The 13944-nt window shown below is 38.7% G+C and overlaps 1 protein-coding gene across 10 annotated transcripts in view; it reads left to right on the plus strand.

Moving 5' to 3' along the window:
* tnika (TRAF2 and NCK interacting kinase a) overlaps positions 1 to 13944 on the plus strand; it is a 101066-nt gene that overhangs the window by 20832 nt on the left and 66290 nt on the right. For all 10 annotated transcript variants that reach the window (XM_037977654.1, XM_037977656.1, XM_037977657.1 and 7 more), the window contains exon 2: positions 9876 to 9941. In XM_037977654.1, the coding sequence (XP_037833582.1) occupies positions 9876 to 9941 (66 nt within the window). The remainder of the gene's footprint in view (positions 1 to 9875; positions 9942 to 13944) is intronic.

Raw genomic sequence — 13944 nt, forward strand, 5'->3', positions numbered from 1 at the left:
ACCGAGGGGGCGCTTGTCAAATTAATCGTTGCGTTAATTTATTTAATCGCGTCAAAGTAAAATAAAAATAACGCAAATAGTTAACGCGATAATTTCAACAGCCCTAATATAAAGTATATTTAAATGTATAAGGAGCAGTGGTGTAATATATAAATGGTATCAAATTTAAATAGATTGTGTCCTGTATTATAGATTTTACAAGGCAAAAGTGAATTTCAAATATTCTTTTCCAATTTGTGGATTTTAATTTGTGCTATTTAGTATTTACTTCTCAAAATATAATTCACATTTCAGGGAAGATCGAGTGAAGCTAAGTTTGCTTCTTCTTAATGTTCCAATATATCTTCCTGCATATTTGCAGTCAAACCCAACAAGAATCATACATAATTTAAATCCTTGCAGAAAAATATCTAAAAGTTATGCGCATGATGATGAAACCTGTAGGTGCATGTGAAGGTAATGTGGACAGCAAATGTGAGTACATAGAAGTTAATGAAAAACAGGGAACTCAGTTTGTTTTTGTTTCCATCCATCTATTTTTTGACTACTTGTCCTTTACGGGTTGCTGGATCTGCTGGTGTCCATCTCTGACTGCAAAAGTCTCACAGGGTTGTATGTATGCAAGCTCTTAAAAATATGTATAATTCAATTGCTTCATCTGGTGTGGATGAGGCATGCAGAAGGTTTTCTGTCATCAGAAGGCAGGATAGTTCGAACACTGTCTCATCACAGGTGTACGGTCCTCTCTGTAGACACTATGCTTTGCAAATTTCCACGGCTTGCTTAGCAACTGGTTTTAGATGATCTTGTTCACCAAGAAGCTGTGGGAGAGTATACATCATGTAGGGTCGACCATGTGGTGCAATTGCATTTCTGCTCTGACGAATGATGTGGGTGTTCCAAAAGTGAAGCACTTTTTGGAGTTCTTCCTGAGAGTCAAGAAACAAAATATGTTTTTAAAGTACATATTCCATATTTAAAAGCACATCCTTATCACATAGTATTTTTCTCTATTTTAAAGTCACACATACCTCAATTATCTTTAAACAGGTGAAGAGAACCAGCTGATTATCCAAGAAGTCACCAGAAAAGGTTTCTGAATCCTTCAGTTTTTGGAAAATGTTCATCCAGTACTGTGCATGGTGTTTCCTTAAGAAAGTCTACCAGTTCTCTATCCGCTGTTTGTGGGTGCTGGATCCTACGATGAAGCAATTTCCAGAAAAGCTGTCATCATGATCAAGGTGTAGAAATCTTTGAATGTTTTCCATTGTACCATTCTCTGTTCCCATGTCTGTATGAATTCTGGCTGCAGTGCCTCCTCTTTTCTCAACTTGTGAAAGAAAATAACCAGAAATAACTTTGGGATTGCTGTTTGCTGAGTATGCATGAAGCCAAATAACCATCCTGGAAATACCATCCACTGCCCCATTAACACAAATTCCATATGGCTTCAACTTATCATAGGAATCCACATGCCAGACAAAATTTGGTCCAGGATTGTGGTATAGTCGATGTCTGAGATGATTACGCTGTCTCAACTCCAAACCTCTGGGATCTAGAATTTTCAGTTAATGTCTTACTGTGTTCTGGGTGACCAACAAATCCATCCTGTATACATCTAAGGTGTTGCAGTTTATATCCACGAAGTTTACCATATGTTTGCAGCTGTTCCACAAGAAATTATGCAACATCAAGAAGGTCGCTTTTGTTTTTTCTTCTGTGAAGCCTCAGTGTTGACATAATCCTTCGTAAAGTCTGAAGGCTGATCACTATTCCATCAACAGCGCTGACTGAGAGCAGTATTTCTTTATGATTTAGTCCCATTGAAAAGTATGTCTTATCTTGTCTTAACAACAAATAAACTGGGAACAGAATGCTGTGTCTGCCTTTCTGCCAGGAGCTTTGCAATATGCACCTAAACGACAGGAGGCACTAATCCCCCGAGTATTATTTACCTGCTCCGATAATAACCATTGACTGTATGTACAGTCAGTGTTAATGACATGATCTGTTGTTGCTTGTACACATATTAAAGCATGTCAGTAGTTAACTGGGTTAATTATTGGAGCTGACAGAAACAGTGAGCTTTAACTTGATCGTGAAGGCTAGGCTAATCACAACAATAAAAAGTTCTGTAGCTCATCACTTATTTTTGACGCAAAAAATGTGAATAAATGTAGCTTTATGTAGCTTAACCTTTCATTGTGTAGAATACAGATACACTTAATGAACATATTAAGCCTATTATTGAAAGCTGTACGTTACATTACCAGTCATAGACGATACCACCGCTTTGCGCATCCAGTAAAACACAGGCTACCTTGTCAACAACTATAGATGCTCATTTCATGTAGGCTAAGTAACTGCCAGAGCTATGACTTACTTTGTCGCTCCTCAGTGCAGAAATACGTTCCTCAGACAAGTTACGACTTCTCAAAAAGACACAAAGGCTCCTTCTGACTCTCCATCTTCTCACTGTTTCTTTATGCAGCACTTTTAACATCCCACGACGAGTTGCGTTATGAGCTATCTCGTTATAACGTGAAAGTGATCTTGTTATAACGTGAAAGTGATCTGGTTATAACAAGATATCACTCCTGAATTTATTTATTGGGTGTAGCCGTTAAACGCTTCCGTACTTTATCTTTTAATTTTGTTATACTTCTTATTTTGTGCCCACTCATCCAAATTTGAGTGTTTCAACACTAGCCACTGTGTAGGAGTGCATTTTTCTGTGGTTTTGTTTTGGCAAAGTGAACATGTGCATGACTGTGGTTTTGAGAGTATAAGCTAACGAGAGAGCAGGAGGATGTACTCGAGACACACAGTGAGAGAATGTGTTTGGTCATGTTTGTGTGTTTGAGTGAGAGTGCATGCAGGTTGGTGTTTTTATTGAACACAACAAAAGAAGGGTGAAAAAAAAACAGGAATAGGAAGAAGAGTGCAAGAAAAGGCCCATTCTTCAGAAGCAGCTGACAGGTTGGCAGGTCTGCTGAGACCAACAGAAACCAACATACAGAGAGACAAACATAGGGAGGCAGGGATAGCGGAAGAGAAAATGGAGAATACAATGCTAAAGTTCCTTTATATAAAGATATAAACACAAGCAAAACCTCTAACATACTCTGTGGAGTTATGCTTTACTTTAGTGTTCAAAAATCACTTTTAAAAAACACTGTTTAAGGGGGTCACGTGATGCACGCTGCGGAATAGTCGCGTGACTCTTCGTCTCCTCTCTGGGTCGAAGTAAAACTTTTACTTAAGACAATAACCCACCGTGTGAGGTGTAACAGCAGCTGTGGTAGACTTCAACATGTCTCTAGATAATTTTTTTGTACCTGCTGCATCGACTAAAAAAAAGAAGGGAGGTCGGAAAGGTGGGGCTAATGCTAGCACACCCGTGGCTAGCATTAGCCCCTAGCAAAGACTGGACAGCTTCGAAAACCAGAGCAGGCGCCAAAACATTAAGATTATAGGTCTAAAAGAAGACATTGAAGGCAGAGAACCGGTGGCTTTTTTCGAGGCATGGATTCCAAAGGTCCTGGGACTGCAGAAGACACGGATAAAAATTGAAAGGGCCCACCGTACAGGTCCCTCGGCGGGACGAAACAAGTGAGACCACCCATGGGCAGTCTTGGTGAGACTGCCAACTACACAGACAAACAAAAGATCCTCAACGCTGCAAGGAATAAAGGAATAATTCAAGAAGAAGATCGCAGAGTCTCCTTTCACCAAGATTTTTCCGCAGAAATCGTTAGAAAGAGACAGGAGTCCTCAGACGCCGGAAGACAGCTGCGAGAGGCCGGCGTCAAATACGCATTCCTGTTCCCTGCAGTTATCAAGATCTTCAACCAAAATGGGACTACCACATTGCTGTCTGACATGAAAGAAATTAATGACTTTATTGAGTCACTTCATAAATGATTCCACATGGACCTCCCGACATGCCCGAGCGTGCATAAAAGACTGAGCAATAATATGAGGTAAACACGACAACGAACACTTATAAAATAGGTGCCTTAACAAAGTACTCATAATTTTAAATCAGTCTTGTTGTCATGTTGGGTTTTAATCGTCTGACCCACATGCAAGAACACCCACAGTACAAGGGAAATCAGTAATTATATTTATTGCAGAGAATGACAGAAAAAGGGGAAAAACTGGTCCGGAGAGGATTCGATGCTTCTGGTTGGAGCTAAGGGTGAAAGAGTATGGTGAGTTCGATGACTGGAGGAAATGGTAAACTGCTGGAAAAAAACTTAACGTTCTTACTTTAGCTGAGATGATACGGACCGGGGGGGGAGTCTGAAGGATCCTGGGCGGATTACTTGAGGTCGAGTGTTGCTGCTTCGCTTATGGTGGTGGGGCAGCTCTGGAGGGCGGACGAGATCTGGGCGGGTTTCGTTATGGCCGGAGAGAGGAGGGCAGCGAGCGTGGAGATCCGATCACCAAGGTGGGAATCAGGGACTTGGGCATCCGGTGGGCAAAAATCCACCGGCGTCACAAGGAGAGGTTCTGCGCTGGGTTTCCACTAAGGGGTTCACAGCTTCTGTAGTGAGAGTTCCTATGGAAGCACAAAAAACAAAGAATCACTAGAAATTCACAAAGTTCGATCNGCCTGTAATACCAAAACTGGCAAAACACTCTGGCACTGGTGTGTAGGCTGCCTCCTCCTCTTATGCTCCTCCAAACGAGATAATGCAGTGCAGGTGATGAATATCAGCTGGTCCACGCCCTCCAGGAATGACTGCCCGGCGCCCCCTGAAGGATGGACAGGGAAACAGCAACCCCAACCACAGACAGGAAACACCCAGGAACCCAACACTTGTTTATATGGTTTCATAAATAAGAACGGTACGTTGAAGTAAAATATCTTCATTATATCCAGCATGTCCACAATGACTTAACACTCAGACCCAGAGAGGGCAGGGGGTTCAAGCCTATTTCTTTTTCTGATCGTGTTTTTTTTTTTTCTTTCACTTGGTCCCCCACCTGCTGTACCTTGAAAGTAAGGTATGACAAGATCATCATTGTCAGTTTTTTCTTATGTAGCTTGTTACGGTTACTGTTTCCTCGCTAGAGGTTGGTCCAAGCTTTGTGTTATGTTTGGGTTTTTGCTTGGAACCTTTTCGTTGGTTTATCAGCACAAACACAATTTGAAGCAGGCAAGTTGCAGCTTAACCTTGTATCTCACCCATGTCCTTTTAAAATACAGCATAAAGTAACATATTGCAGTACTCTAAAGATGAGCATTAAGATTTGCACACGGAATGTAAAAGGTTCTAATAATGCAATAAAAAGGAAGGCTATCCTAAACACTTTAAAGAAGGACAGGAACCTAATAGCGTTTTTACAAGAACTCACGGACGAGGAACACAAAAAATATTTAAGAGAGTGGGTAGGACAAGCTCACTTCTCATCATACTCAACAAATAAAAGGGGGGTTATTTTGCTCGGTAGTGTATATGGCCCAAACGTAAATGATGAGGACTTCTTTTCTGTGCTTCTTAACCAAATTGCTGAGATGGATTGCCCAAACATACTTATTGGAGGGGATTTTAAGTACTCCCTATGTCCTTGCATGGACAGATGCCCTCCCCAAAACACCTAGTCCAAAAATATGGAGGCATCTTAACCCCTTAACAAAAAGCTTCACCTTTCATTCGCTGCCACATTCAACAATGAAATGCATTGATTATCTGTTTATGTCGAATTACTTGGTCCACCTTGTGGAAGAGTCAGAGATAGGAACTATTTCCCTATCTGACACCTGTTAGGCTGACGATGCAACCGCCCAGACCACTGGATTGCACAGCTTAATAGAGGTTAAATAGACTGCTGTTGCTAAATTAAGATTTTACAAAACTGTTAGAAGAAAAGACAAACTTTTATTTAGAACCCAATGACAATAATAATACCCACCCCAGGTTGGTATGGGATGCTTATAAGGTATATGCGGGGGATAATAATATCATATTCTAGTCATAGGAGGAAGGAATGATTAGCAGAACGAAATAAAATTTGAAATTTGAAAAAAATTTAAAAAGCTTGAAGAGGAATATATGGTATGTAACTCAGTTTAAATTCTGGGGCAATTAAAATCAGCTCGGGCTTTACTATCTGACATAATAACAAAGAAAGCCGAAAAGGATATACTATTTGCACAGCAAAAGTTCTTCGAACACAGCAACAAACCAAACAAATTCTTGGCAAGAATAGTAAACAAATCCCCTGACACAAACTTTATAGCCTCAATTCAGGACGAAAACGGGCGTCGTCATATAGATAATAAACATATAAATGAATGCTTTAAACAGTTCTATGAAAAATTGTATCGTTCAGAAGTAAAAAAAAAGAAGCATCAGAACATGGACTACTAGATAACCTCAAAATACCACAGTTGGCACCAGAACAGGCAAACTTATTAGAAGGACCTATAACAACTATAGAAATTGAAAAGGCCATCTCTTCACTCCAATCTGATAAATGTGCAGGTTCTGACGGACACCCTGTTGAATCTTTAATACATCTTTTGAAAAATCTAAACTACCTGATACTATGTACACGGCAAATATTATATTAATCCCAAAAAAAGATAAAGACCCAGAACAATGTTCATCATATCGACCAATTAGCCTACTTGGAGTAGACATGAAGATTGTATCTAAAATTTTGGCTATTAGACTGGAAAAAGTCATCTCTAACATAGTCGGTATAGACCAAACTGGCTTTATAAAAGGGCGTCTGTCATCAAACACTAGACGACTTATCAATATAATTCAACACCTTAATCAGACACAAACACCAGGCATCGTTGTTTCAATGGACACTGAAAAGGCCTTTGATTGCGTAGAACTGGAGTATATGTTTGAAGTGCTAAGGAGATTTGGATTTGGAGAAAAATTTATAAACTGGGTAAAACTTCTTTATAGGTATCCCTCAGCATCTGTCTTGACAAATGGCCTCCTGTCTGCACCCTTTGGGCTGGGAAAGGGGACGGCGCAGGGAAGTCCTCTCTCGCCGCTACTTTTATCCTTTGCTATAGAGCCACTTGCAATCGCAATTAGACAAAGCAATGATATTAAAGGGATATTAATAGGAACAAAGTGTATAAAATATTATTATATGCTGACGATATACTTCTAAATTTGACAGACCTTGTGAAATCTATCCCAGCTCTGATTGACTGTGTCAACAAATTTGGTAAGATATCTGGGTATAAAGTAAATTACGGTAAATCAGAAATAATGCCTCTAAATACCTGCAACCAGGGAGAACCAGCGTTCATTAAGCCATTCCGTTGGGCTCCTACAGGATTAAAGTATCTAGGAATACATATCACACCGAGAATTAGAGAGCTGTACTCCGAAAACATTAATCCTATTATCACTCACATTAAGGATAAGTTGGTGAGATGGAAGAAGCTTCCCATATCATTTCTAGAGAGAGTTAACCTTATTAAGATGATAATTCTCCCTAAGATTATTTATCCAGTGTCTATGTTATTCTTGTTTATTGACTGTAAAGATTTAGATGGAATCAATAAAGCAATATCAGAATTCATTTGAGCAGGCGGAAAACCTAAAATTAAAACTGAAATCTTACAACTTCCCAGAACCTTGGGTGGATGGGGCCTACCCAAGGTCGAGAACTACGTTTTGTCTCTACATGCAAGAATTATTTCATGGTGGGCTACCCAAAAACACGCTAATCCATGGCTTGAGATTGAGGAAAGCGTTTGTAAACCTTGTCACCCTATAAATATGTTAAACAAGAACCAAGAACTCCCACTCATTGTCAAAGATAACTTTCTGATTACTAATACTATTAAGGCATGGGGCGTTCTGAGGAATATGTTTGGGCAGAATAAAAATTTCTTATCTCTGACAACATTGGTAGACAACTCGGATTTGACAGTAGAGGGCGCTGGTCCTGATCTGAGCTGCTGGCATTACTAGGATACACGATCTATGGCATAATGGTAAATTCAAGGCACTCAAGGATTTAAGGACACAATATGACATCTATAAATATAAACAATAGGACTTTTATAAATATCTTTAACTAAGATATTACGTTAAGGCAAAAATGGACTCATTGGAGTTCCCTGGGGACTATTATCTACTTGAAAAAAACGATTCTTGACTGTCATAAGCGTGGGAGATTTGTCTCAAGTTTCTATGCTGAGTTACAAGCCCTAAGGAAAGATAATATGGAGAAGTTAAGATCAACCTGGAACACAATTCTGAAAAGCACAAATGATTCAGAAGCATGGGAAGACATTTTGACTCCCTGAGAGCTTCTTGTTATGCCTGTAAAATAAGCTGCAACTGAAAATCTGCAGCATGACATGAATGAGAAGTGCTGAAAGTGAAACAAAAAATGAGTTTGATGGGGGGAAACAAAACACTGAGTGATTTAAAGGCATAGCATTCCTTGATGGATCTCTAAAGGCAATTTTGACCAAAATCTCATACTTGACCTTTGTTGTTACTGAACGCATTGTGGACATAAGGAAATAAATGGGTCTCCAATATTAAATGCATCAGATAAAGCTTTTAGCAGAAACACTGGCACATAACCTAAAACCAATAATGTTAACTTCCCACCTACAAAAACTCTGTAATGGTAAAAAAAATTGAAAACTGGTAAAAAGTTCTAGATGTTACTGGGACTTAGAAAATCCTTCTCTGTTGGAATGAGAGGAGTGTTGTCAAGAGGAACATGTCCTGGACACTATCAGCAACAATAGAGTTGTGTAGATAACTGAGAGATGCAGATGGACCTGGTTAGAAAACAGAATCAGAGAGAGTGTTAAAGAGGGTGAGAAGGAAGGAGACGGTGAATACCAGCTATTGTCAGAGTGCCGTAGCAACACGCGGGAAAGAGGCAGGGGGAGGTGTGTGAATTTGTGGGGGTCAGTGGGTTTTATGCTCCTTTTGAGGTGCTTCCAATTTTGTGTTGGCAACCTTGTGACTGCTGGCTTGAATTATTAGCTAGTTTGGAAACGAGCCTAAAACAGTCCAGCACTGCATTTCAAAGCAGTCCATGGACACTCGGAGAGCAAAGTAGGTAGAGCAAGACATGAAACCTTTACACCGAGCAGGAATCTCAGGAAGGCTTAGGAAGTGATTTCAAGGGACCATACTTGCAGCTTCAACATTCCCTGGAACAAAAAATACCAGTTTAGCTTTGCATTATTACAGTAACGATAGCTGATGATGCGTCTCAGTTTAAGGGATAGTCTGGTTAGTTTTGTAGTGGTGTTTTGTTAAATGGCTATTAATACTTACTTCTTTATCAGCCATGACAGTCAAAGAGCATAGAGTATAGAAAAGAGCAGAAGTCTTTATCCAGGCTAGGCTACTAGGTAGCCAAACCAAGGCTCATTTTATATTGTTTATTCAGGCTTATACAACTATTTCTCAAAAACAACATACTGTGTGAAAGAGCTGATATTAATTTTAGCTAATCTAGAGTTCTTTCACATTAATATGTCATCTTTGTGAAAGAAAATTGTTTTATAAAAGTAAAAAAAATATAAAAATGAAGCCCTGGAACCACTGGACTAATTTTAACAAAACTTTCAAATAGTAATCATTGGTCAATGGTTTCCATAGATAAGTGACCTTAGCAATCATAAAAAATAACTACAACTTAACTTTACAGATATTGAACTAAAGTTAGGTGTGGCAATAGCTGAGACTGATCTCCAACACATACTTTGAGTTCTAACAGATTGTATGAAATCTTTGTTTCAAACTTTGACTTGCAGTGTGATGTGCAATAATGTTGGATTTGAATTTTTCTAAGCATTTTCTTTGTTTGGATGTATAAGTCTTGCTCATTCCACTGTGTTTGTTTTGCATTTGCAGGATCCTACTGGAATCTTTGACTTGGTTGAAATGGTGGGAAATGGGACCTATGGGCAGGTGTACAAGGTAAGAAACTCTTTAAAAAAAGTCATAACGATAGAATGGCCTCAATTTTTTTTCTGTCCCTTTCTACTCATAAACAGGGCTTTCTACTCTTTGAAATGTATATTTCAAAGCAAAATGATTCTTTGGCCTACAGTTTGACGTTGCTGCAGTTTGAGCTGTTTTGCTGTCAGATTGACTCTGCAGTTTTCAAGCTGTATTTTTCAGTTTGTGTCACTGTCTTAGTTTCCACTTTCCTCCACTACAGCCTGTCATTCTCTGGTCTGATCACTTCCTTTTTCTGCTTTTCTAAAAAAAAAAAGTGACACATTGCTGTTTCATAACTTCTCACTGCAATAAACACATGTCAGGCTGCACTGACACAGGCAAGCCCCTGTGACTGCATACATTGTGTGTGTTTAATAGACCAGAGAGTCAAGGTTTGGTGGCGATGGAGAGAAGCTGTTCTTACAGCTGACAGGACCCAATCAAAGGTCAGGCACAGGTCAGGCATTTGTCTTGTGCATGTGCATACTTGTTTTCAAAGCTTGGGAAGGGGAAGAAAACACAAAGAGAACAGAGAACAAGAGTTACTGTATGTGGAACCATTTAGTCCAGAATTTGTTTTCTGCTATCTCGTGAACTACTGGATGAATTTTTATAAAACTTCCTAAATTATCATTGATGTACATCTACAGTTGATTAACCCTTTGGAGCCAACTTGATTCAATATGGCGGTAGGCCTGTCGCGATAAATGATAAATCAATTAATCAGCATTAGCCCCTGCGAGGAGTTAGCAAGCTAAAGAAATGCTATTTGATATTGGGAGAAAAAAATGAAATGGAATTGGTTTCAAGGTTGAATGTAACAGCAGAGGTGTGGGAGCACTTCGGATTCAAACCAAATGACCGAGGCGAACCACTGAACCTTTGTGAGCCGGTATATCGCTTTTGTGCTTTTGTAGCCGTGTGCTTTTGTTAGTTTGCACTTTTAGTTTATAAAGCTGGCAGTTTTGCCTGTCTTCTCTATAGAAAACTAAGGATTTTCATTTTTTAAAGGGCAATTTAGTTTACAGACTTCATAATCTGTAGTGTTTTAGTTGAATGTAATTTTTATTTCTGTTTTTTTTTGTATTTAGTTTTTATTCAAGTGCATTTTTTGTTAACGGAGACAGAGTCCATTTTATTTTTGTTTTTGGTTGTTTTGTTTATTTTGTGTTCCAGTATTAAATGTTTGTTTTAAATTGAAGTTTATTAATCTTTGAGAGTTGCACTTGCACTATTATGTTATTATCATTACATTAGTTTAAAACAGTCTCCAAACAATTTTATAGTTTATCGCAATAATTTCTGAGACAATTAATCGCCCAGCAAAATTTGTTATGGTGACAGGCCTATATGGCAGTCGCAGCCAACGAACACTTAAAAGAACAAAAATGGCTGTAGCTCAGTCAGTTTTACAAGTATTGACCTAATGTTTAAATATGATGTTTTATCTTGTATAATAGACCTGGTTGGCTCATGGTGCTAATACTAATCTACCTGATCCTGTTGCAGCAATAGTTAGGTTTGTGTAACATGCAGGTTTATCCAAGCACTCTTTATTTTGTCTGTGTATATTAGTGTAATGGTCAGCATGATGTTCAGTGGTTTTGGTGATAGATGGCCTGTAATGTGCAGAGTAGCTGCACTTCAGTGTGTCTGGGAGCAAGAGATAGCAGCTTTATCAACCATTACATTACTATGTAGTTAAATGATACAGATCTGCTCTTAAGTGCTTTCTTTTCCTTTTGTTTTTTACGTGCTCATAAACTCTTTAATTTAACAAAATGTCTTGAAAAGTATTGTTACATTTTCCCTGTTTGTAGAAAAATGATTAGAAAAAAAACAGTGATAGATGAGAAACTGCAGTAAAAAAAATTTGTCTGAATCCTGATTTCTTGTGTTTTCACTATTGTTTACCAGTTTGTTTTTTGTTTTTTTGAAGTATAACTACTTCTTACGTCTGACCACGAGCCATTTCTCCCGCTAGTGGTAGAAACACGTGTTTGTTTTTGTTATATTTACCCAGAAGGCCCTGAGCTTTAGTCCGCTTCCTGCTTTTAGAGCGGTCTGCAGTCCGCTTGCACTCACATATGCATTCGGACCGCGCCAGAGTTCACTTCAACCGAACCAAGACCGAGGGTTTTAGGCGACCAGAGTTCGCTTATTTGGTCCACATTAGAGTTCGATTGCACGTTCACACCTCCCCAAACAAACTGGACTCTCTAGTCAAACGAACTAGTTTGATTAAAGCGGACTAAACAGGGCTGGTGTGAAAGCACACATAGAAACACCCTGAGCTGAAAAACTTTGCTGTCCTTAAAACCTGCTTCAGCATACTTTCTCAATTTTGTCTAATTTCAGCTTTTAGCTAGCCTTGTGTTACTTTTAGCTAGCCTTGTGTTACTTTTAGCTAGCCTTTCGCTTATGCTTTTTCAAAGTATTAGAATTAGCCTACGGGTACTTTTAGTTTTTAGTTAGCTTTTTGATACATTTAGCTTATAGCCAGCCATTTGCTGCATTTAAATTCTAGCTAGCCTTTTGCTGCTTTTAGCTTTTTGTTATTTTGAGCTAGCATTTTGCTACTTTTAGCTATTAGCTACATTTTAGCTGGTATTAGCAAGCTTTTTGGTACGTTTCCTTCTTGCTACCATTTTGTACTTTTGGCGTTTAGCTTGTGTTTTGCTTCTTTGAGCTTTACCAACTCAGTTTTATTTATTTATTCTATTTTTTTTTTTACAAATTTCAGCATTTGCAGAAAATGCAGTTTCTCCAGTTTCAGCCATTTTTTAAAAATTTATTTATTTTGCATATCTGTGGCAGTCGTGTTTTCCTGTTTTCCTCCTCTCTGTTCATTTATCTCACTTATCATCCTTTCCTTTTGTTCTTTTTTTTATCAATATGCAAACACATTTTTGCCTTGTTTCCCTTCGATTTCTGGGTTGGAATTTCCCCAGTGAGCTGTAGTTAGGGGGCAGCTGGGACCTACAATATGAGTAAATATAGCTCCTACCAGCTGCCTGAAAAGGACCATGAATAGAAAACACGAGTAATTCTAAATAATTAAGCACTTTCTCTCTTCACTTCCCTCCCTCCTTGTCTTCCACTCTCTCTGCTTCTTCCTTTACCTTTCTCTCTGTTGTCACTCTCATCATTTGCTTCTTCATGGCTCCTTAAGTAGTGCTTCCTCCTTTTTTATGTTGCCACAAATGTCCTTTTTCATACTCATTTATTTACTTATTTATTTTTTCTTTCATGGTTCTACTTTTGTTCTGCATCTTCTATCTTTCTTTCTGCCTAATGCTTTTAAATATTTTATGGGTCTGAAAGGATTTGTCTTCTCCAAAGTGAGAAGGCTGTCCTTAGATCATCATGATTGTGTCAGGATTAGTGGAGACAACGGAGGTGAACCCAGTGAGCAGACTCATCTTAAAAAGAAACTAATTTATTGAGTTAAATAAACAAAACAAAAGTTGACGTGGCAGCACAAAAAACAAAAACCTAAATCCTAAACTCAGACAAAAACTAAAACTGATGGGACAGGACCAGGAACGAGCAGAACGGAAACAGAACAATGAACCAGTGGAGTAGTGGAGAAAGTGACCAGGTTTTAAACACTGACGATGACGAGATAAGTGGGAACAAGTGAGCGATACAAATTGTTGACAGGTGGAGATGGGCGAGGCAGTGAGACAAGAGAGTAACTGAGGAGGAGTGAATGGTGACAGAAAACAAAGGCATGAGTAACAAGAACTAAACTAAGACAAGGATAACTGAACACAAACAGCAAACATGAAAACAACTAGAGAAGTTGCATTTCCTGCAAAAATGCAGTGTGAATGCTTTTTTTGCTGAATGATTTTGCTGAAAGCGGCTGAAGATATGCTGAACAGCTGAAGTTTAATGAAGATGCAAAAAGTGGAACAGAAGCTGATTTGTAGAAGATTTGCATAAGGTAGAAGAACAAAAGCTGAAAGAAGCAGAA

This window comes from Kryptolebias marmoratus, linkage group LG10 (assembly GCF_001649575.2).
Source record: "Kryptolebias marmoratus isolate JLee-2015 linkage group LG10, ASM164957v2, whole genome shotgun sequence".
Lineage (NCBI taxonomy): Eukaryota > Metazoa > Chordata > Actinopteri > Cyprinodontiformes > Rivulidae > Kryptolebias > Kryptolebias marmoratus.